General features: G+C 43.2%; 1 protein-coding gene across 1 annotated transcript in view; it reads right to left on the reverse strand.

Annotated features, from left to right (window-relative positions):
- Positions 1 to 8,934: 8,934 nt before the first annotated feature.
- Sfrp1 (secreted frizzled related protein 1) overlaps positions 8,935 to 24,901 on the reverse strand; it is a 43,757-nt gene continuing 27,790 nt past the window's right edge. The window contains exon 3 of the mRNA XM_005340322.4: positions 8,935 to 11,598. Within this exon, the coding sequence (XP_005340379.1) occupies positions 11,276 to 11,598 (323 nt within the window). The 3' untranslated portion in view covers positions 8,935 to 11,275. The remainder of the gene's footprint in view (positions 11,599 to 24,901) is intronic.

Here is a 24,901-nt window from a genome sequence, read left to right on the forward strand (position 1 = left end):
AGGGATCATCCTGAAAAGTCAATAAATGGTCCCAGGGGAAGCAAGCCAAATGCAGACATTTGAAACTGTTCTGAAAGATAAACAGTTGAAGGCATCTTATAAGAAGATGTTTAGCATTCAGGGTCCTGGCTGTATCTTTTATGAGTCCTAATTCTGGTCCAGTATCAGGCACTGGGTCCTCTGCCAAAGAAACACTGGGAAAACAGCTTTTCTCTAATTTCATTGGTACGTCAGCAGCTGACAGACATCATCTGTGAAGCCAGACCAGTCTTCAAAAGTACAAATCTACTGGAGTGAATTCACCGTTTTCCTTTCATAAAGGAAAAACAAAGCTGATCTAAAGGAAGAAGAGTTCAACCTCATAGTGACAACAGGAGGTGGGGAAGGGGTTCCTAGGTGGGGACAGTGAAGCTATTGGAATGCTCTGCCACCTCTTCACCATTTAGAGTAACTTTCCCTTGACCTGGGAGGCTCCACATTGACCCTGGTCCACAACACTCCACAGACCAGCAGTTTCTACCCATTCCTCTCTCTTAGCCATCCAACGCAACTTCCTCGTGTATAAGCCATGCGTGAGGGCAGTGAGTGTGGAAGAGGGTGACCCAGAACCCATATTCCTAGTTTCTATCTTGGAGATTCCTATAAATAGGTCAATGTGATTAAAAGTCATTCAAGAAACAAGAATGATCAATACAAAACAGACTTAGTGCCACACAATCTAATGTTCCATTATATCCCAAGAAAGGAGATTGTGAGGAAAGGAAATCCTAGTGGCCTGATATGGGAACTGCGTTACACACAGAAATACAAGTACAAATACAAGCACACATATCCCAACACCTTCACCCACACACGGTGACACTAATATACACCAATACCACACACTCACACACACACACATACACACAGAGAGAGAGAGAGAGAGAGAGAGAGCTATGCTCCAAAAATTATCTCAAAATGGATCAAAGACCTAGGAATTACTACTAGAAGAAAACATAGGTTCAACACTCCAGCATATAGGCCCAGAAAATGACTTTTTCAATAGGACCCCTAAGCTCAGGAAATAATGCCAAAAGTTAATAAATGGGATGACATCAAATTAAAGAGCTTCTGTACAGCAAAGAAAACAATCAGACACGTAAAGACTACAGAATGGGAAAAAAAAAAAAAAACTTTGCTAGCTACTTTTCTGACAGAGGATTAACATCTAGAATACATAAAGAACTCAAAAAACTTACGTAAAAAAACCAAATAACCCAATCATTAAATTGGCAAATGCATTAAGCAGACAATTCTCAAAAAAAAAAAAAAAAGAAATACAAAAGGTCAACACATATATGAAAAGATGTTCAACATGATTGACAATTAGGAAAATACAAATCAAAACTACACTGTAATTTTATCCCATACCAGTCAGAATGGCATTCATTAAGAATACAAATAATACTAATTCTAGAGAGGATGAGAAGAAAAGATATGCTTTTACACTGTTGATGAGATTCTAAATTAGCACAATCACTATGGAAATCAATACGGAGGCTCCTCAAAAGACTTGGCATGGAACCACCATGTGACCCAGCTCTACCACTCCTTGGTATTTACTCTGAAGAATTAAAACCATCCTACAGTGATATATATATACATATATATATATATATATATATATATATATATATATATCCGTGTTTATAGCAGCACAATTCAGCCAAACTATGGAACCAGCCTAGGTGTTCATCAATGGATGACTAGAGAAAGAAAATGTGGTACGTACACAATAAAGTTTCATTCAGCTGAAAAGAAAAGTGAAATTGTGCCGTTTGCAGGAAAATGGATGGAACTAGAGACCATTATGCTGAGTGAAATGAGTCAAACTCAGGTTAAAGGTTATATGTTTCTCTCATATGTAGAAGCTAGAAAGGAAAAGGGAAAAGAAAGATGAAGGCGGATCTTCTAAATATTAAATGGAGATCAGTAGAGGAAAGACACCAAGGGGTGGAAGTTGGGAAGGGAAGGGGAAAGTGTTGAGGAGTGGTCCTGGCCAAATTATGTTGTTATATTGTGTGTTGTGTGCATGTACAATCATGCAACAGCACATCTCATCAGTGTGTGCAATTATAATGCACCAATTTAAAAATGTGGGAAAATAAAATAAAAGCTCTGCTCACCAGGCACAGTGGCACACAACTGTGATCCCAGGGACTCAGGAGGTTGAGGCAAGAGGATCACAAGTTCAAGACCAGCCGGGACAATTTAGCAAGACCCATCTCAAAGTAAAATAAAAAGGGCCGGGTGTGTACTCAGAGATAGAGCAACCCTGGGCTCAGTCCCTAATACTGCAAAGATACACGGACAGACAGCCATACGCACATACACACAGACACAGAATGACTTTTGAACATTCTCTTTCCCTTAAAATCTGAGAAGTGGGGCAAAATCCAAAATCTCAGGGACTTTTAAAGAAGTTCAGTGGCCCATGGCTGAATTATAATATGTCATCATCCTTTCGCTCCATGCCAAACAGGTTTTATGTGCACCCTGTAAGAAATGCACCCCCCGCCCCAAGTTCCAGGATGGTTGGATTGTTTAAAAAGGAGTAACTTAATGTTCATGGGATGTAGTCACCGGGATTTCAGAGAAATTGAAAAGCCAAGCTTGGAGGGTTCGCTGCAGAATTCCAAGTGCTCTCTGTAGATGTACATTTGTTCTGTAAATGAATGCTCGTCTTTTATGCACCCTGGCTCGTTTTCAGCACAGGTCAAGTTCAAATGTTTCATGCAGCCTGGACAGTGACTGGGCCTTGAGGAAGTCCAGGTGGTTCTGATTAGGTCTGGAAGCACATGACTCGTCCAAGAGAGAACCCAATCAACTCCAGAGGTCTAAGTTCCTGTCTCTGCCTGCTAGGTCCAAGTTTCATTCCTGAAGGAATGTGATTTCCCGGTTTAGAAACAAAATCTTTGATTCCTTCTTCCCACCTACCCTTCCCACAAAAAGTCACCAAGAAAAAAAAAAAAGACTGGCTTGAAATAGAGGCCCCAGAGGTTTGTCTGGACATCACCCACCCTTTGTAAATCAACATTTTAATGAGTTCAGTGCACATGAAGCAGAAACACAAGGGTCACATTTCCTCCGAAATACTTGGGGGGTGGGGGTGCAAAATGAACTCCAAATTTGGCCTCATCCAAACTCAGGAGGCAGTCCAAGCCCTAGTCAAGTCTCTTTCCTGATGTTTGGTCCAGCAACTGAGAATGGTTCCCCACACAGTCCTCAAATGGGTCAGAGCAAGGAGATGCCCACAGTCCTGTGGCTAGCACGTGACTGTGACAGCAGCACCCACCTTGGATAATCAATACCAATGCTGCCAACTGTCAGGCAGAACAGAAAGCAAGCCATAATGAAAATAGTGAAAGGGTCTGACATGGAAATTCCAGCAGGAAACAAGCAATTAGATGAGAATAAACATTCTGAATGCCACTCACAATCACCTGAACACACAACCGTGATCATTAAAACAATAGCCACAAGTTAAGAGCTAAGCCCCTTGCACCTTGAGAAAAAAAAAGAGTCTTCCAGAGATGGAGCTGTGACCCTGCCCCAAGGCACACGTGCGACCACGAGTGTGTGTGTGTGTGTGTGTGTGTGTGTGTGTGTGTGTGTACATGCGCGTGCGCATATGTGCCTTTTAAAACACATGAGTTTTATTCAACTTGATTTAAAAGTTGGATCTTTTTCCCCTCGGTTGAATTCACCCCTCCTGCACAAACACGTTTCCATCCATCAGGCAGGAAGGAGAAAATAGTGAGTCAGGAAGGAGAGAGGGTTTTTCTCTGGACCTGCCATAGGTTCAGTCTGGGGATTGCTGGAAGAAAAGACTTGTCCCCCAATATGGAGCTATGCTGCCCAGCACGGGGTAGAAGTAGGGTCATAATGAAGAGCTTTATTTGCTAGGAGCTTAACAGGAACACAGCAGCTGTCCTTTTTCTTCATCAAGATTCAGGACACAGTCAGGATAATTCCTAAGATTTCAAGGATGAGTTCTTTCCCTCCAACCAAGTGAATGGAAATAAATGCAAGCCCATATCCTGGCGTACCTCTAACCTGTTCCTACTTTGTCTTCATCATGGGATGTCATCATCACCAATCCCCAGCCTTATATCATTAACGGCTGTCAGTTCTGGCGCTGCAGGGAGGAGGCATCCAAAAGTCAGGAGGCAGTCTAGGAGAACTGAGAGGATGCAGACAGTTTACACATGGCCATGGCTGGCAAGTAAGGAAGCTAAGCAGGCCTCATGCTGACATTAATTGCAATTTATAGGCTGGTACTTACTTTTTTCCCATAGCCAACCACTAGCTGCCTCCTCCTCTTTTTCCTCCTCTACAGGAACCAGGGTCTCTCTAAGCCTGGCCCAAGTTAGGACCCATGTCAGAGGGAGGTACTGCTGCTAGAAGTCATTGAGTAACCTACCATGACTAGCAGCCAAATTTGGATTCTTAGTGGCCTCAGATGCCAGCCTGGGGAGGGCAAACTGACCCTTGAGGAATCCAGTTAATTCTATGGCACCCACCCTGGTTGTCCCTGGGCCACATTGTGAAATAGTCACTTGAGTCTTGGCACATAATCCCTTTATTCCTTTGGATGAGGGATTTAATCCACTAGGTAAAATTACCTAATTCTCTGGAGAAGTAGGCAGGAAAAATGAAAACTCAGGTGCTTAAGCCAAGCCCCTATCCATCCCCATCCATTCCCAGATTTAAATGAAAATGGTGGATACTAGCGTAGATCAGCAAAGCATGCAAAGAGATGGGACTGTGTACAAAGAATTCCACCAAGATCTCCCATTTTCTTTCTAATTCTCTTTCTTGGAAGAAAATCTAATGGGTACTCCTGGGTATTGATGGTGTTCTTTAGGTCCTGAGATGGAGGGGATCTCAGGGAAACTCTGGCCCATGAAACCATCCAATGCATGGGCTTCCTGAAGATACTCAAGGGAAGGAAGAGACAAGAACTTTTCCTTGGAGGTCACCACTGCCCACAGTAAGCTCAGCTGAAATCCCAAGGATGGGACCATGTGGATTCTGTATCTCCTACTGCCAACTCCCATCCGCCAACTCCGGGTGCTCAGGTGATAGGAAGAGCAACTTAAATCAAAACCACGCAGCGGGTTTCAGCTGTGGAAAATTGCTGGCTCCCTTCTCCTCCTTCCCACCTCCTCTTTCTCTTCTTAAACACACACATGTAACTTTCCTCCCTTTATTTAAGCAAACAACTCTCTCCATGATTAAGCACAGCCCCTTCTTATCTAAATAGTCCACAGATGTATGAAGACACGGGAGCTTTCTGCTCCTATTTGGAGCTTGTTCTGGTACCCATCTCCTCCAAACCTACAAAAAGCTGTCTTCCTTGGCCTGTGCCGACAGAAATTCCTAACGCCTGCTGCCCCAGTAAATCAGCCCTGCATGGCAGGCGGGCCTCAATTTATCAGAGGTGGGATTTCCCCTCCAAATACTTCAGTCACCCCGAGTTTCTCGACTTCTCCCAGAACCTGAGTTTGAAACTGCCCAGATGTGAGCAAATGGAACATGAAAAGTCCCAATTCTGTTGTCAAATCCCTGTATCACTTTAGCTGACCAGGTAAATACCACCAGTTGGTTAACTACGATAACCCCTGGGGATGTGAGGATGAGGGCGGCCGGGCATGGGGAAGTCTGAAAAAGGACACAGCTTGGAATTTTAGTTTGCTGAGGAGGGAAAAAAAAAAAAAAAAAAAACAGATGATGGGATCTGTGTTTCCAGAATAAGCAGAGTCAGGGAAAAGAATCAACCTGGAAAGGGTTGAAATCTAAAGCTGGGGGTAGAGGACTTGCCTGGAGTGCTATCAAATCTAGGGACGGGGCACAGCTCAGTGGCAGCACACTTGGCATGCACAAAGCCCTGGGGGGTCAAAATCCAGTAAATGGTTTAAATACTGGTCCTAGCTTTGGGTTTATGATCGGCTATGACCAGCTCTCACTCCTGTTTATCTTCTCAGCCCAAAGCATGGTTCATATTTTGAGTTACTAGCACATAAGTTCTACACAGGGATCCCAGGGATGGCATTACCACAGCAAAAGCAAGGACACCACCAGGCCATTAGTGTCCCTACCCAAAGTGTGTTCTGCAGATCAGCAATCCCAGCCTCACTCATTAAAAATGCAGAAATGCCCCACCTCAGACCTACCAAGTCAGAATCTGCATTTTAACATTGGTTACTACAAGACTCATGTGCATATTAAAATCCGAGAAGCACTCTGGACAGCCAGATGAACTCAGCCCTAAAGGGAAGAACAAAGTCATTCACTCTCATATGAAACTTACTTTTAATAACCAATACCCAGGGAAAATAATTCACCAAACTTCAGACCGGATGACAGCAATATGACATGTGCAGGTAGGGAAAAGGAAAAAAACAAAATAATCCCCTCTCATCCCCAGCCTAGTTACCCTATTAGGATGTTTGCAAAGATGCAATGGACTGCGGGCACCTGAAAAACCTAAATGCATGAGTTACAAGTTCAAGGCCCCGTCACAAACCTTCCTAATCAGAATCTTTGGGGGTAAAAGCTGGAATGGTGTGTGAGCAAGCTCCCCTCAGTGATACTTACACCTGCTAAAATTTAAGAATGGTTCTAGTCTTCTCTCTTGTGATTGCTATTGGATGATGAGTACAGATTTCTCTTCCTTGGAAACAAGTGTGAATTGCTGGCACTTCTGGAACCATTGTGGGAAGATGGCTTTTAGACCAATCTTACTTGGAGGAGGACATTGTGACCCATGTCTTTTATTTCCCAAAGGTATGGAAGCACCTGTGTAGTTCATTAAGGTGGGCTGTGGGCTGTGCAGCTTGAGGGCAAGCCTGCAGTTCTTAGTGCTGTCAGCATCCTTCAGCATAAGACCTGAGCAGTTCTGGCCCTTAGGCACGCCAAACTCCAAGGCAACTCCAGCAGCTGCAGCTGAGATGCCTTTACACCCAATTCATTGTCCTTGTGCTGCTTTGTTAAAAAAAGAAAAAAAAAGTCAAGATAGCAATGGGAAATTGTAGGTCATGGTGATGAGGCTTCGGGGTAGCCTAGAAGAAGTCTTCTTTCATATTAACTACAGGGGAATTAAAAGTAAATGCTAATGTTTTCACCTGGCTGTGCTAGCATCCCATGATTTCCCCAGGTACATTAGTATATGAACAACTTTTTGTGCCAGAAGATGACTTTAATAGAATCTTAGAAGTCTTTTTAAACTAATTTTTTTTTAATTAGTGTCTCTGAGATTGGGTGTGGGCTTTGAGGTGATTTGGGGATATGCTCACTTTGAGGGGAAATGTCAGTTGTTTCAGGTTTGGAGGTGCCTTATCAATCAGGGAACTACTTCATATGAAGTCATTCCTGTAATTGTTTACAGAATTAAAAGTCACACGGAAGAGTTCCTTAGGCAAAAAAAAAAAAAAAAAAAAAAAAAAAAAAAAAAAACCTACAGCTTAATAGGAAACAGCTTGGGCTCAGCAGAGTGTGACACTCAAGGTCCAAAAGGAAGCTCAGCAGTAATTCAGACCCTGTGCCTACACAACTGGAGGGCACTGGGTTCTAACTCCAGCAATGCCAGTGACCTACAGGTCTGCTGGCAAGTCCTGACCATATCCCATCTTAAGACTCTTGTAAAGAAGGAACACATGATCTCTAACGTCTCGTGCAGATCCAGCATTCCAGACACAAACAAGTTTCCAAGTCCTAGCTGGAAATTTGAACACTGATTTGGGCCAGAGGGAAAAGAGCATCTAAAACCAAAAACATGGAAAAGAAGCTCAGGCAGAGCTGGAAAGTGTCTTCTTGTAGAGTTAAAGTGTTTAACCTCTCTGATCTGAAACACAGCCAGGAGAAGTGCCTCAGGCGGTTATCCATAGGAGCACGTGCTCAATGCACAGGGAGGGTAGGGGGACATCCAGTGCATCTCGGGGTCTCCCCCAGCCCACCCACACCCAGTCAGCAGTTGAACTGGAACCAGAAAACACCATTGAAACTAGAGCCAGTGGGTATGTGTGCAGCGGAAGAAGATGACAAGTGTATGATTGGGGAGTAGGGGAGAGGGAGTCACAATTCACACGATTGTTGATTAATTGAGTGATTTTAGTCAAGTGAATACATGGCAGGAAAAGCATGAAAATAAAATGAACACATACGGGAATTACTATTAACATAAGTGATAACATCAAAACATCTGGTAAAATGCATTTAAAAAAACAACACAAATGAAATGGAATGTAAAACATTTTCACAGTATTCAAAGCTTGTGTAAAAGATTTAGGCTCTAAGAGAGGACTACAAAAGAACTCAAGGAAACGGGAATTCCGTCCGTGTCCTGCGTATCTTCTGATGACAGACAGGTCAGAACGGCCAGCACATTATTCTGGGGGAAATTGTCTAAGGTGCACTTCTAAAACAGCTCGGTCACTCTGAGCTCAACACATCTATGAAGTTACAACAGAGCAACTAGCTACATGGAGTCTGATGAGGAAAACAGATTCTAGGTTTGGGAAATGGGATTTCTATAATTTACAGATCCAAATGAAAACTGGAGCTCTGATTGGATTCTGCCCTGGGGAGAACTTGGTGCTAATTCACCAACACCAAGAGCCAAGTGTTACACAGGATATCTTAAAAATAAAATGTTCTTGGAATTCTCAGCTCCCATGCTATCTTCTAAGATAACTACTAATATTCTTCAAAGATTTAGCTGCGATCTGACAACGGCCTCATGGGACTCTCTCCAGAATGATTATTTTAAAGCTTCACGAATCCAACTTTCACACTAGCAAAAACTATCAAATCACTCATAGACCTCCTCTTTTGGAAACCAATGACTAAGCCAATGAGTCTGCACATTGGTTTTGTTATGTTCTTTGTTTAAAAAAAAAAAAAAAAAAAAACAGCTGGTAATAATGCAGCTTTGGGCCCATGGATAATCACCCATTTCGTCCTGAAATTGCTGATGTGGTAGAGACAAAGCTGATGTGTGTCTAAATTCTTCACCAAAGTACACAGTCAAACCCAAAGGCCAGAAACTCTGCAGCTGGGTGAAGTGTGCAGCCACCATTCGCATTGCCAAGTTATTTTGAACCCTTTCTGAAATGTTGCTTCCTACCTGAGAATTCCCGTTTAAAGAGTCGTACAGCATGGCCACCTGCTGTTCCTTACTCTTTCTGTGGTAACTGCTGGTACCCCCCCCCAAAAAAAAATCCCTCTGCAAAGGGCCCTGATTTATGACAGACTTTGTCAAAATGTGCATTAGATACATAACGATAACTGAGCTCTTGACTTAATCCACCAAAATGAAGGCCCAACTCCACGCACTCATGAAATTGCTCTGAATATCAGTTGGACAAAGAAAACTATGATATAGCTAATTACTAATATATATATACACACATTTATAAACCATCCGAAATTACAGGCAAATCATTTAAATCCCCCAATACTTTAACAATCAGAGAGAAAAAAAAAAAAGGCGTTAAAATGACTAATTGTGAGAGGTTAATTACATCAGGATAACTCTCAGGTAGGTAACTGAGTCTCCATGCTGATTTTCAGACTGGACTTTTTCATAATTAACAGAATCTTCCACTGCTTCTGTGTCAGCTCAGGGCCACTTCAGTGATTGACACCGGACAGTTTCACTACTATATTCGGATTGGGTATGAATGTTTGTGCAGAGGGACAACCACTAAGGTCCTTGAGATGTGATAGGGAATCAAGAATCAGGCTTGGCAGAGAAAATGAATGTGTTGTTTTGTTTGTTAGTTTTAGAATTATTTGCTTTACATTGACAAAAAAAGGAAAGTGGTTTAAGAGAACTGTTTTATTTACATCACTTATTAGGCATAATGGCTTTGAGGAACATCTCCTGGCACTTAGGAAAAAAACTGCAGAGATGGTTTGCCTTTGAAATCTCTTCTTCAATGAGGACATTTATGTCAACTTTCCCTCAGAAGAAATGGGGTGGGGGAAATACAAAAGTAAAAAGTAGAGGGGTCAGACAGGCAGGATGTTCAGAATTTCTTTGATCTATAGGAAGCCAAGTTTAAAGGAATCAGTTCCTTCACAGGAGAGCATAGGATGGGAAGTGCTAGGAATTTCATCAGTGTTGTGTTAGCCCCAGGGTATCTGAGAATTCAGGAAGGAGGACCTCAAACCCACCTCCACCTGAAAAGGCCCAGTGAAAGAGCTTCTCATCTGGATCAGAAGACCTTGGTCCTGATTCACCTTTCAAATGCTCAATGTAAACTTTTTTTAAACTTTGAAAAGTCGGTATGTTTTTTTGTTGTCCTTTCTATTCTTTTAAAATGTGAAATGAACGTGTGAAATTAGAATATGAAGTTCTTCACCCAATTTTACCATTTACCCTGACTAGTTATTTGCTGAAGCATTCAAAAAAATTTTCTTTTCTTCTTTCTGTTTTTTTGGAAACAACTAACCATGCCTGAAAATCCTCATCTCTCTCATGCCCACTGTGTTCCTCTTCCTTACATGAAAGAGGGCACATGGGCAGCCCCACACGTGTGTGGAAGTGAGGTCATATACAAGGCCATCGTGAGCCACCACACAGAGGGCATCTGAGACTGGCCAATTCATACCAAAAGAGGATCCCATGAGAGAACTGAGGGCAGAGCAGGCAATGACCTCTCTTCTAGTCACGACTGCTTTTCATATTACTTTCAAAATTTATCTTAAACAACAAGTGCGGTGTATGTGTTTCTATCTGAAACAGACAGAGAAGTCATCTGGAACCAAAAGCAATGCAATTTACCAGCAGAATTTCCTAGTTCCAGAGGCACAGATTAGCTGGCAGACCCAAAAGCAATTTATAACAACACTAGGAAAGATGCTCTCTCTCACTTTTTGCCCAATCTCTCTCTCTCTCTCTTTTTAACTGGCAAAAAAAAAAAAAAAATATTTTCTATTTTTGGTGACTCTGTCTCTGGGTGAAGCACAGTGGCTGCTATTCGGCGCTGCAGATCTTAAAAGCCTTCCTAATCTAAATGGCCCTTTCCTTACCTGGACGTGGCTATACTGGGGTCTGGAGTGTGGCTACAAAGGGAAGGGAGTGGGAATCTGCAAGAACAGAGCCAGCTGGGTGGAAACGTCCACTACCAACAGGAGCAGTGTGTGGGAACCACCGGGTTCCAGGGTCGTCCGCTCTTCCCCCGCCCCTCACCCCCACCCACGGCTCCCTCCCCCACCCACCCCGTGAAAATCACTTAAAGACCGACTGAAAAGTGGGGCATTCGTGGTTTTTCATTTTCTTCATGAAGTTTTTGAACTCCTTGTTTTTCTTGTCCCACTTGTGAATGGCCGTCAGCAAGTACTGGTTCTTCACCTTGCGGCCCATGATGAGGAAGTGGTGGCTGAGGTTGTCCAGCTGGTGGCAGGGACAGTCTGCCCCATTCTTCAGGAACAACACCAGCTTCTTCAGCTCCTTCTTCTTGATGGGCCCCAACTTCAGGGGCTTCTTCTTCTTGGGGATAATCTTTTTGTCACCATTTTCTTTTTTCACTTCTTTGATTTTCATCCTCAGGGCTACAGAGGATGGGGGAAAAGAAGAGGAGAAGGGAAAAGAAAGCATTTTAGAACACAGTTTTTCATCTAAAACAGAAACCCAAACGCCTGGCTGATGTGGAGAGGAAGAGCGAGAAGGAGGCAGCTCTCGAAATGAAAACCAAAGTCTCAGTCACTCACCACGCCGCTGATTCTGCCCCTTAAAATGTTATGGAGTCTAAGGGCATCTCAGGAATTACCATAGGGCACCATAAGACTTCCAAATAAATTTTCATAACTAAATTGTATTTCATTTTTGTAAACCCCAAGTGACTCAGAATATCATACGATGCTTTCAGGGAAGAAAAGGGGTCAAACCATCCAATTTAATCCATGCAACCTAATGTTATAAATTCCAGCAAAGAAGAAATCCTACTCTGATTTTTTTTTTTTTTAAAGAGAAAGTAGATTCAAAAATTCCTTGAAAGTTGGGTACTATAAATAAGGCAGAGATAATCTGCCGCATCTCACATTCAGCAAGGGAAAGTTAGAACGCTTTGAATTGTCAGGCTTGGGTGCATTAAATATCAACATCCAACTTCAGCATGGGCAGAATCAGAGTTCTCCTGGCGATCTCTCCATGGAAGTTGGACAGTGGGTACTGCTAAGGTCCCCTCACCACTAGTCAATCAACCACTTACAAGTACCACTAAGGTTCGACCAACACAGACTTAGTGCGTTTCACTTTGACTTCCTGACAGATCAGAGCAAACCCCCGTGAGGTTGTGATAGATAAAACTAGGTGATGGTCTCTCCTCAAACCTAATATGGTACAGGGTTGCTTCTGTTCTCAGTACAACCCCAGCAGAAAGGAAGAATAGGCCTACCCACCAAGTCCGTCTCCTCTTTTTCTCCTCTCTACAGACTGTGCCACAACTTGGAGTCTTTCTTGTGTGTGGGGACGGTTGTTTTGTTTGGTTTTGTGGTGCTGGGCCCACATGCTGGGCAAGCATTCTACCCCTGAGATACACTCCCAGTCCTTAACATTGTTTTTAACCCATGGGCCAGATCCTTCAGTGATGGCCAGACAGGATCCATCGATAAAGACAAGTTAGTATGGAAACACTCAATAAACCGTAGACACGCTAATTATGTAGTGTCACTTTCACAATTGATTTCCCTCTAGGAACTGGCCAACCCCAGGTATTTAGAAATTGGAAATCATTTTTCAGGTGCCAGTCACCAGATAATATGGATGTCCTTTGAAATCTTCTGAATTAAAAATCACCAAGGCCCTCTTTTTAATAGCCCAATGTTTCCACCTATACTCCATAAGAAGTCAGTGATCATAAAGACGTGTGGCATGCTAGAGAGGGTTCTTTTGCATGTATTTACTCAATTGATCCTAATAACTTCATAAGGAAGGTACAATTATTTTCCCCGATTAAGAGATGAGAAAATAATGCTTGACTTGTTGACTTGCCCAAAGTCATCAATCCTAAACAATATTGGGGTGGGGTGCGGTACTGGGCATTGGACTCAGGAGCACTTGCCCCATTAGCCATATTCCCTTGCCCAAGGAGCCAAATCCCCAGTCTTCTTTTTGCATTTTATTTAGAGACAGGGTCTCACTGAGTTGCTTAGCACCTCACTTTTTTGCTGAGGCTAGCTTGAACTCAAAATCTTCCTGCCTCAGCCTCCCAAACCGCTGGGATTACAGGTGTGTGCCACCACGGCCAGCATCAATCCTAAACTTAAACCCATGTGTGTTAGTCAGTTTTCCATCACTGTAACAAATACCTGAGATAGTAAACTTATAAAGAGGAAAGGTATATTTTGGCTCACGGTTTCAGAGGTTTCAGGGCATGTCAATTGCCCCTATTGCTTTGGTGAGGCAGCACTTAATGGTGGAGGCACATGGTATAACAATCTTTTCACCTAATGACGGCTGGGAAGCAAAAGGAGAAAGAAAGGAAGAAGAGGGATAGAGGCCTCAATATCCTCTTTAAGGGTATGGGCCCTAATAGCCTACCTTCCTCCCATCGGGACCCATCTCCTACAGGTTCCACCCCCTCCCAGTGGCTCCAGACTAGGCAACAAGCCTTTGAGACATGGACCTTGGGGGACACTGATCCAAATGGCAGCACCGTGTCTGATTGTGCACTTTTAATCATGATGCTGTCCTTGCTGACTCTGTGGTTCCAAAATTCTTTGTAACAAACCCAAAACTTCCCACATTTTAAAATGGAGTGATGAAAGAGTTCCTGGGGCTGAAAGAGACTACCCTAGCAAAGGAAGAATTGCATTTGCAAAGGCTTTGTTATTTAATATTTAGTTGATTAGAAAACCACACCCGTGGCTAACCCACAAGTAAAAAGAAGGGCAAAAAAAAAATCCTAGGAGCAAATCTGTAATGAATGTGTCAAAGTCAGTAAATTAAATCCTCTCCCACTGTTTTCTTTTTCTGACAAAAGGAGTTCCAGATCTTGATGCCTACTTAACTCAAGCCCCATATAATAGCCTGGGCCTGAGAAATGCCTCACCCCAAGGGTGGCAGAAAGGTCAGAACTGGGTATTAATGAGCAGACTGCTCTAGCTGAGGATTAAGACTGACCTCCAAGTTGTCCCAGGCTGCCCAGCACACGGGAGTGATTTGAGCACAGCTTCCCAATGAGTTTGGTTTTTTCACACTCTCTCTCTCTTCCCTGAGTAAGTGACTGCCCAGGGCTTGGCATCATGCTTAGCTCCTATCCCCACAGTGGACAGAGCACCTAGGAACCAACAGGTGGGAGTGCAGTGAAGGGGAGGCTTCACCCCAGATATGCCCACACAGGCCCACACCTGGCTCAGTTTCCATTGCTGCCTTCCAAACCTTGAATGAAGGGGTGGTTCAACTGAGAAAGGACTTCACCTGTTCCAGTGTGATTTACTGAATAAGAAAAATTCTCAAGGGGGTCAAGTGAGGGCCCAGGCCAAAGCAGAAACAAATCTCATCTCTGCCTCCCCTCTGCAAAACAGAGCAAATAGGAATGGGAGAAAGCACTTGCTACGGTTCAGATCTTAAGAGGCCCTGGTGTTAAAGACCTGGCACTCCTGGGAGATGGTGAAACCTGTGAGAGGCAGGGCCTAGCAGGAGGTGTTTAGGTCATTGGCGGAGGCGGGGGTGGGGGGGGGGCAAAGACTTGGGGGGAGGTATGTTCTTGAAGGGGATTATTGGACCCCAACTCCTTCCTCTTCTGCTGCTTTTTGTTTCCTGGTCTTGAGGTCAGTGGTTTTGCTCTGTCATGTGTTCCTCCCATGATGTGCTGCTGCCTCACCCAAACCAATGAAGCCAAATGAACATGCACTGGAATCTCTAAAACTGTGATCCAAAATAAACCTTTTCTCTTTATAGTAATAGAGAGCTGGCTAATACAAAATTGATCAAAGAAAGACTGCAAAAGGTAAAGCAAGGGAGTAAGAACAATTCTGCTCCTCTCCTTAGACCCTCCAAAAGGTGACCCAGGTTATTAGATAAGTCCCAAGCTACTTCCCAAAGTCTAAAGCTTGAAACCAAGTGTTTCTACAGGAGTGACCAGTACATCACCTGGAGAGACTAATGGGTGCACTACCTGACAATGTAGGAATCCTCTTTTCTGCAGAGGAGTGAGCCATTACTCACTGAGTAGCTGCCATGAGTTAAGCTGTATAGATAAACATAGGATGGGTGCTCTGCTTGTGTCTCCTTGTTTATTACAGCAACCATGCTACATAGGCATCATTAGTATCTTATTACAATGGCAGCACAAGGCCACAAGTTGCATGAGACACAATTTGCAAGAGACACACTCAGGATTAGAACCCACACCTAAACCTATAGAGTATACTCTCTCCTACTGTACCAGGACTCAAGTTTAAAATATTGCTTCAGTGGAAACTATTTCATTCTTTTGATTGTGTTGCTTTTAATCACAACTCAAATCAAAAATTAATGTTTCTTTGCCATGACCATGTAAAGGAATTTAGTTTACATAGGTGGGGGAACGGCGAGGGGAGAAGGGAAATCAGATGATAGAAATGTGTTATGCATTAGACTCTTTACTTCTTGCCATTTGGATCACTTTCTATTTTGAGGTGGGGAAAATAGGGAAGAGGGAACATATGGCCAGAAATTGCTAACATCTTTCCATCATGCAAGGGTTTATTTCAGGGATGCAGATTACCAGCAAAGTTTGGATAGGCAATTACTTGTCAAAGGTTGATTTCTTGTGCCTTATTGATGTATCTGCACCCCCCCCCCACCATGCCACACCCAGGCACTACAGTGACAGGGTGGGTGATGGCCCAGGGATAGCCAGGAGCTGACCACCACTGCCTCCCCAGTCCACCATGCTGACATGGCTAGATCGTAGGGATTTCATCCCTGGCTGAGCCCACAGTGCCAATGGTGGCAGAAATTAGGGAGAAATGGGGACAACAGCTGACCAAAGTTCTGGATCCTAGATTCTGTGTGACCTCAAAATCTGGTTTTAAACACCTGGTGTTTCAGTTTTCCATGTGTACAGCACAATCTGACCACTAGCCTGGCAAAACTACCATCCAGAGGATCCCAGGTTAGGCAAAACTGAGAAACCATCTCAGTTCATCCCCAGCATTGTCTCTACCCTGGATTTGTTCTTCCCTCCCATCTTCATGTGCCTGGCTCACTCTGATGGATAACACTACATCTAAACTCCATCTCAGACCCTTGATCTCAGTTACCTGTAACAGTTGGAGAATGAACTAAAACAAAACAAAATACTTTAACAACTTAACTTCCCCTAAGGGTAAGATATTATTCCCACCTATCTATTACTGTCAGCAAGAATTCAGAGACCCGGAAATCTTAAAAACCAAAAACTTGCAGCTGCAATTAGGGACTTCCGGGTCTTTCTCAGCCATCTGAAAACAAATAATCCCTTACATTTGAGTAGATCATTAAAGCTTCATTGCATTTTCAGTCATTCAAACCATATTTTTTGCTCACAAATTATACTTCCTTGATAGCCTTCCCACAAAGTTTGGCCATATTTCCGAGGCTCAGATGAAAATCAGAAAAGTCATTCCACTCATCCCAAACTCATACTTTCTTCAAAACTATCGATTCCTCCTGACTTTCCTGCTTTCACTGATGGAGCCACCATTCTTCCCATAACCTAGACACAGTGCTTAGACACAAGGCAGACACTGGCCAGGGGCCAGCCATTTATATAACCAATAATCTGAAATTTCTGTAGGGATCTTAAAAGAAAATGATGGGGAAAGTAAGAATGGGGCTGAGTTAGGAATCAGACTTGTGACTCATCTGATTACAGATAAGAGTTACAATGAAGGGTCTAGAGAAAAGAAGAGAAGTGGGGAACCCCAGGAAGCACCCTTGCTGGAGTGAAAGCAAGGAGCAAAGTTGTTGTAAAAGTCATGAGAGGCAAAGATTTTTTAAAAAGAAGAAGAAGAAAAGAAAGAAAGAAAGAAACCAGGCAGCCCAGTGTCACAAAAGCCACAGGAGGAAGCAGTTTTAAATGAAGGTGATGCCCCTCAACCCCCAAAGCTGAAGAAGTTTGAGTCTGAAATTAGGTCACTTGACTTGATGATTAGGGTCACTGGTGCCCTATGGAAGGCCAGGATCGGAAGGGGCCAGGGTGAATTCCAGAGAGCTAAAAACCAACTGGAGGTTAAAAAAAAAACAAAGGCATGCCATACAGACAACCACTAGACTCCTGGAAACGTACAGAGTTACCACTGGCCACTTTGGGCCAAACAGATTGAGCATGTACAATCATTTCCATTCCTTCCTGAAATCAATTTAAGATTATAGTTTTAAAAAAAAAGTAATAAACATAGGGACTAAAATGGTAAGGGAAACAAGAATATATCAACAACATTTTGTATACCAGAAAGCAAATGGATGATGGAACCTGGCTTGCCAGAGAAAATAAATGCTGAAATCTAACTAGTTACAAGAGAGATGCCAGGAAGAATCAAGCTGATCCACACTGCAGGATCCAGAAGTGGTCATGGACTGGGGCCACTTGCATACCGGTGTAGAGGTGATATTAAACATGAGGACTGGTATAAAGTCTGTATAGGGACATGTAGAACCACTCCCCTGGGTCATGAATCCAAGAAAACATTCCCTTACCAGCTTAAGAGTAGCCAATAGGTTTACCCTATACAGAAGATTTAAAGCAGGAACATAGGGAGAAGGGTGGTAAAGTGCTACACAGACCCCAAAGGGGTGAGTGAAGATCTGCACAGTAAAAAGTGGAACCCTCAGATCTTAGGACACTACATTTATATCACCAGGCAAAAGACCGAATGCTTTTCCTCTAAAGAAACTAGTTGCTCCAAAGGAAAGACATATGGGCCCCCACCCTCACCCCGCAAGAAAACCTCCAAAATGAGGCCCAAAACTCATAGGCCCTGCATATAAACAAACAGCTTCCAATTTCATACCTCACTCTTAAATTCAAATTCAGTCAAAATTGGTAGGATTTAAGGAAAGTTTCTGAATGTGAATGGTAGAGACCAAAACATTCAAAACAAATAGGAAAAAAGAAATTCTTTCAGAAATAACAGAGACAATGCAGCAATCATGAGAAAACTTTTAAAAATGATAGTATTAGATAAGATACTACATTCATAAAACAAGAACAGAAGCTATTAAAGAGAACCATCAGAGAACAGGAGCGAATACTTGGATATTTAAAATATAAGATGAGGGCTGGGGATGTGGCTCAAGCGGTAGCGCGCTTGCCTAGCATGCGTGCGGCCCGGGTTCGATCCTCAGCAGCACCACATACCAACAAAGATGTTGTGTCCGCCAAGAACTAAGAAAAAATAAATAAATGTTAAAATTCTCTCTCTCTCTCTGTCCCCCTCTGTCTCTCACTCTCTCTTTAAAAAAAAAAATAAAATAAAATAAAATAAAATATAAGATGAAAACTAAAAAAAAAAAAAAATCAATACAAGTGCTTTAAAATGGGATTGAAGAAATTTCCTGAAAAACTGAACAAAATGACCAAGAGAGAAGAAATTGAAAAAAGAGAAGACAGAGTATATATCTAAGGATCTGAATAAAAAGTATTATAGGAAGACAGAACCAAGAAAATTAATGGGAAAAAAATATCAAAGAAATAATACAAGAAAGTTTTCTATAAACGAAGAACATGAGTTCTCAGGTTAAACAGTATCCAGCACATGAACCATGACATTTAGAAACTTCTAGAGAAGAGGAAAATATATATCTAATACAAAGAACCAGGCAACAGAATGGCAGGCACTAGATTTCTCAATAGCCAGCAGTAGAGAACTATAAGATAATTAATGAATGTCTGCAAAATTCCTAAAGACCGGAGGCGTAGCTCAGTGGTAGAGCACTCTCCCAGAATGTATAAGGCCCTGGGTTTGATCCCTAGCACCCAGTACCATTTTAAAAAAAAAAATTAAATGAATAAATAAATAAAATCCCAAAATTGGACACTGGGCTGAATACATCAACCAGCATATGAGAGTAGAATAAAAATATCTTCAGGCATTACAGGATTAAAAACAAAATTATCTCCCATGTAGCTTAAGAATCTATAAAAATGCAGAAGTAAATAAGAACAGAAAGCATTCAAGCAAGATCAAACATAAAAAAGGCAAAAAGAAGGCTTAGAATGTTTTTCCATAATAGTTGCAGAGTGGGCTTAAAGCTCAATCAATCCAGACTGAAACTGAGGCAAGAGGGCTCAGGCAGAGGGTCTGATGAAAAATCGGCCAGAAAAAGCAGAGGCCGAATTCATAACATGAACATAAAAAGTAGGACAAATAAAATTAGACTATTGGTATCTCAAACACACACTCACACATGCACAGGTGAAAAGGAACGAAATGTAAATGCAGTATACTTAATGGCTTGGCTACAAATGATAGCTGCATAACGCCAATAAATTAAGAATTTAATATCAACTCAGTCAAAGTATGTTACAACTACAAAGGAGAAATAGTGCAAGGGAGAGAAATCTTTAACTTCAATAACAGAAATATCATTAAATAATGTCTAAACATGAAAATCAAGAAATCAAACAACTTACATGTCATGTATTTGCTCCAGTTTGCTAAATATGGCATGAAATTGCTAAAATAGTTGAAAATTATTATTTTGGGGTCATGGGAATTTGGGGTGAGAAGGCATGGGGTAATGAACTGCAATTTTTTATTAAAAGCCATTTATTCCTATTTGACTTTCTAAACTGAATTTATTTGGAAGCAAAAATACTTTGTTTTTTTAAAAGTTTATAGTCCAACAAATTATAAAAATATAAATGAATCACAAAATGTGAGATCATTAAAGAAACAAGAGATTACATTTTTAGGCCATCCATTCTCCAGGCAACTGGAGCAACTTGGCTTTAGTTGAAACTTCTTAGGGATTTTGAGTAAGAATTCTGCTTTTTCGACCTTTTGGAGTTTTTTTGGTTGGGGGGGGGGTGGTGTTTTGTTTTGTTTTAAGGGAACGAGAGAAAACCTGCAGTTCTAGTCAATCCCCATAAAGTTTCAGACTAAAAAAAAAAAAAAACATTAGGTTAGAGTGTAGAATGTGGATTATTTACTTTTGAACTAGAAGGGACATTAAACTTCTCTGGGATGATGCTCAAAAGTAACTTGCCGAGGTTATACAGCTGGAGGTTCTCACAGCTGTGACTCCCACTACTTCCTTGCTCCTTGTCTGGAATGTTAGTAGGGAGTAGGAGAGTAAGAGGAGATGAACAGAGTCCCAGCAACTGTGGGGACCCTGCACCAACCCTTGGATACATTCTCCCCAATAGATGCCAATGAAAAAACTCAACCAGGGGCATATACTAGACTGCACATCCTGATTCTGAAGAGATTTGCTTTTTTCCTAAACGGCTTTCTCTTTCAGAGAGGTCCCAAGATTCCAAAGAGATGACTTGAGGAGGAGGGTAAGCCAGTCACAGAGACAGGTAACCTCTTTACAAAGTGGCTTTTCACCAGCCAGAGTCAGCCAGCCACTTGGATCAGGAAGGGCACACAGATGGGCAAGCCATCAGCCTGAAGACCCAGCCTGTAGCCCTCCTACCACACGAAGCCTCCACGTGAAAGAGTCTATTCAGATAACAAAGCCGCGCTGGGCTGTGAAGACAGAGGGACCCTATTTTCTGCTTCCTCTACATGGTTCACAAATCTTGGGTGGGCGACCCCAAGGCCCGAGGCAGAAAGCACCATCCTCAAATCAACTGTGCAAATGAGACTGGGGAACAGCGCTGGGTAAGGGCCCTTGGCTCTGACAGACTGCTGCTTCTTTCCAACACTCAGCAGAGGGCCTGGGCACCATGGAGAGCTGGCTTTGAGGCATTAGGGCCCAAATGAGTCCTAGTGACAAAGACCTCCTGATGGCAGCTTAGTGGAACCCTCTGTTCCCAGCAGGAGCTGGTGTTTGGCATCATTAATTCGCTTAGCAGAGAAAGGAGTTGGCACTTTGTCACAATAACTCAGACTCCCTTCCCTGACCACAAACCACATGCTGCATATTTACATGCATTTACTGACTATAGCTCATACATTACAGAAAAAAAATATACCTAAAAAGATTGAAAGCAGCTTTTTTTTTCCCCCTCTTATCTATAAGAAGCAGATGTAGAAAATGCTTTTAAGTGACTCTTTTGAGGCAAATTATTAAATTGAAGTTGTCCTGTTTTCTGGATCCTGGACACCTTAGGGAAGTGGTCAGGCAGGAGGGTAGAGATGGCAACTTTACATGCTCCCCCAACATTCAACACACACACACACACACACACACACACACACACACACACACAGCATCAATTCCAACCATCCAGAATCCCACTGCCTAACTGCTTGACTTTGTGGATTGTGTTAAATCCCTAATGATTTAAGCTAATAGTGCAAAACAAAAACCCACTTTGAGAGCAAAGTACTGCCCTGTGTGATTTTATCTGGGAAAGCATGTGTGTTGGTGGCACTGGTAGCAAGGGCTTGGGTCTCACAGGACAACAAAGTAGAGCTCTGGCTCTTCCCTTCCCAGGGCACTCCATCACCACCTCCACCTGCCAGCTCCCAACCCCTAAGCAGGAGATAGAGGACAAGTGAAGAATCACTTAGAGTCCACCATGGGGATGGACTGAATCATGGCTCCGAGTCTAGGCAAATCTGCCAAGGAAAACAGCTGTTCCTACCATGGGGTCACTGGTTTTCCATCTCTTTTCATTCTACCTCCTGGTGTTCACCCAAATGGCAAGCTGACGTGTGAGATGGTCTCTCAGAAGGATAAAGATGAGGAGTGGGAAAGTGGGCCTCAGAACTAATGAACTAGAAAAGCCACGAGTTGCTCTCCCAGCTCTGAGAGATGCTTAAGGTCTAACTTGAGCACCACCAAAATCACATGTTTAAAATGCAGATGGCTGAGGTCCACCCCTGAGTGTCTGATTCAGAAGCAATGGGATGAGGGCCAAGAATTCACATTTCTAACAGGGTCTCAAGAGAGGTGGATGCTGCTGAGCTGGTGACCACATTTGAGAACCACTGGTTTAAAGGGTTGGAGGGTGGGGATAGGCTGGGCTCTTTCTTCTGAAATGTGCTGCCTGTTGGCTATCAGAGCCTTTGTTTTCTGACTTTGCAAGTATCGAAAGCTATGAATAACCTTGGTTATTCACAGTGGCACATTTTAAGGACTCTTTCTTGAATGATGTTTAAACAATCCAGGGACCCAGGGCAGCCCCTCAAATTCACAGAAGTTGAGACGGATGGCAGGAAGATCCGCATAGCATGTCCAAGAACCCAGCTGACCCGGGGCAATGTGGTGTAGCACCATTTACAGAATTGCTAAGGATGGTGAGACACCAGTTGCATAGCTATCGATACTTGCAAAGTCAGAAAACAAAGGCTCTGACAGCCAACAGGCAGCACATTTCAGAAGAAAGGATCCCAAATCCACAGTCAGCAGATGCCTGCTGACTAAACCCATTACTAACTTTTTGTATAAACTTGAATGAATCACTTTACTTCTGTGGATCTTAGTGTAGCCATTTTCAAAACAAATGTGTTAGGCCAGTCATCTCTATTCCCATACCATCACTGGCAATCTAAATCTAAATCTTCATATTTCCTTCTTCTGTCTTTGAAATTCAATATTGAAGCCTAGGCCATCCAAGAGGGGGAAAAAAAAAAAAAACTTGTCTGTTCGCATCATCCAAATACTTCATTTGCATGTACCTCAGCCCAGACTCAATAGCACTGATCTTGGTCATGAAGCTGTCTAAACACAAGGACAACCCCAGAGAGGGACCTGAAACACTGGAAGCATGTCTAGCAGACTGTATGTCATCTCATTTGACAGATGGCAAGAAGAGACCTACAGCAGGTGCTGCATCCCCCACCCACCTTGAGATGGAATCCCCCTGAAGAAGCGTGAATCCAGTGCCTCTGTACAGTGGCTGCCATGGGCACACCTCAGCTCTTCTCCTTCTATTATTTTCTCAGTCCAGTTCATTTAAAGGCAGATAGTCCACTGCAGGTCAAATGTATGCTTTTCCTCCCCATTCTTCAACACAAGCTATAGTCCATCTTCCCCAGGAATCCCCTAGCCAGTTCCAGGCTTGACCTTCATGGCCTTCCCTGTCTCAACCTTTGCATGATAATTTCCCAGGTGTACCTTCTATGTCCTCCTCCCCCCTGCAGGTTCCTGCCAGCCTTATTCATCTCTGTGCAGGAATAGTGCAATGCCTTACCAAGGAAGGGTTTCTCACACTGGCCCTTTTCACTTCTGAGGGCTTTCTAGGTATAAAATGATTCAGAGAGGGAGACATTCCAGTGATTCATCATAAACTTCTGCTAAGAAAGCTAAAAAAGAAGTTTATGCCCCAAATCCTGCATTCGAACCATCATTCAATTCTTTCTATATCCAAGCCCACCAAACCGAGGGTCCCAATCACAGGTTAAGTTCTTCTTGCTCACTCACACACCTGTCCCTGCCTATCTATCCAACTTTCTACACTTACATTTTCTTTCCCTTTTATTCTTTTTTTTTTTTTCAGCCCTTCTGGGTTTTATGCTAATAGCAGGGACGCTGGGAAGAAGAGGTTGCCTTGGCAGCCTGCCCCAATTTTGACCCTTGGCAAGCACCAAAGTCCAGACTGGGCCCACGACACATAAATTCCCATCCATCAGACAGGCAGGCCTAGCTTCACTGCAAACCTGGAGACAGTGATAAAAAAGGGGACAGAACACACATGGCTCTCCTATCACCCACCCTGCAAAGGCCCACCAGAAAGAGACATGTCAGGTTGGACGACAACATGCACCAAACAGGACGGATGTTCCTATAATTTCTTGGAGGTGAAATCGGTCTTGGCCTGAAATGGATTTGTTTGAAGCCAAGAACCTAAAAAGTGAACTGTAGCCGGCACCAGCCCTGTCTCAAGGCTGGCACTGTCCCTGTTTACTAGAGTTCCTCTTCTCTGCCAAGCTTGGCCGGCCTGCATCCAGCCATGGCTATCAGCATTGAGCTGAATCTGCTTCTGGGTCCTCTGACCCTCCTTGAGTCTTTTCTCTCTCAACCCACCCGAACTCTCACTCACAAATAACACTGCAGAGATTCTGAGAACCTGAGAACCAAAGGAAAGCAAATAGTTTAGGAAAAATGAAGGCAACACAAACTCATAAACCCCCAACTTTGCTCTCCTTTCCTGCTTCTTCAAGACAGCCCCCTACTGAAAAGAAATAAACACAAAGCTTCCTACGGCTCTGGAGGCTGCTGACCCATGGGACCACATTGGCCCCAGGAGAGGGACAACTCCACAGAGACCTGCATGAAGTCGAGTGGTAGAGCAAAGACTCAGTAACAACAGAGAGACCTGCAAGAGCCCACGACACCTACTGGGCCAACATTCAGGCTCAACTATCAAAGCACACCTACTGTTCAGAAGGCAAATGCTTTCTAGGTACACTGACCAAGTTCCTAGCTCCAAAACTAACAGCTTTTCTTTTAATGGATCACAGTACCCTCCATGTATATATAGCACTTCTCTTCCTACTGAAGACAGGCAAAATCCAGGATTAGAGTGATGGCTGAGTACCACGGGACAGTCCTGTGAGCCCCAGCTCCCCCAGTGGGAGTGCCCATTACTGATTTACAGAGTCAGCCCTCAGAGCTGGCCTCCCACTTCCCCGGAGTTCCTCTTCCCCGTTCTCCTGCTATGGGCCAAGTCTCCTGCATCCTGTGCAAGGGCTTCCACCCCACACAGGGAGTGGGGAGGGGTCTGGGGGTTTTCTCCAAGTTTTTCTCTAAGTCCCCCCAGTGATTTCA

The sequence above is a fragment of the Ictidomys tridecemlineatus genome, chromosome 14, assembly GCF_052094955.1.
Source record: "Ictidomys tridecemlineatus isolate mIctTri1 chromosome 14, mIctTri1.hap1, whole genome shotgun sequence".
NCBI lineage: Eukaryota > Metazoa > Chordata > Mammalia > Rodentia > Sciuridae > Ictidomys > Ictidomys tridecemlineatus.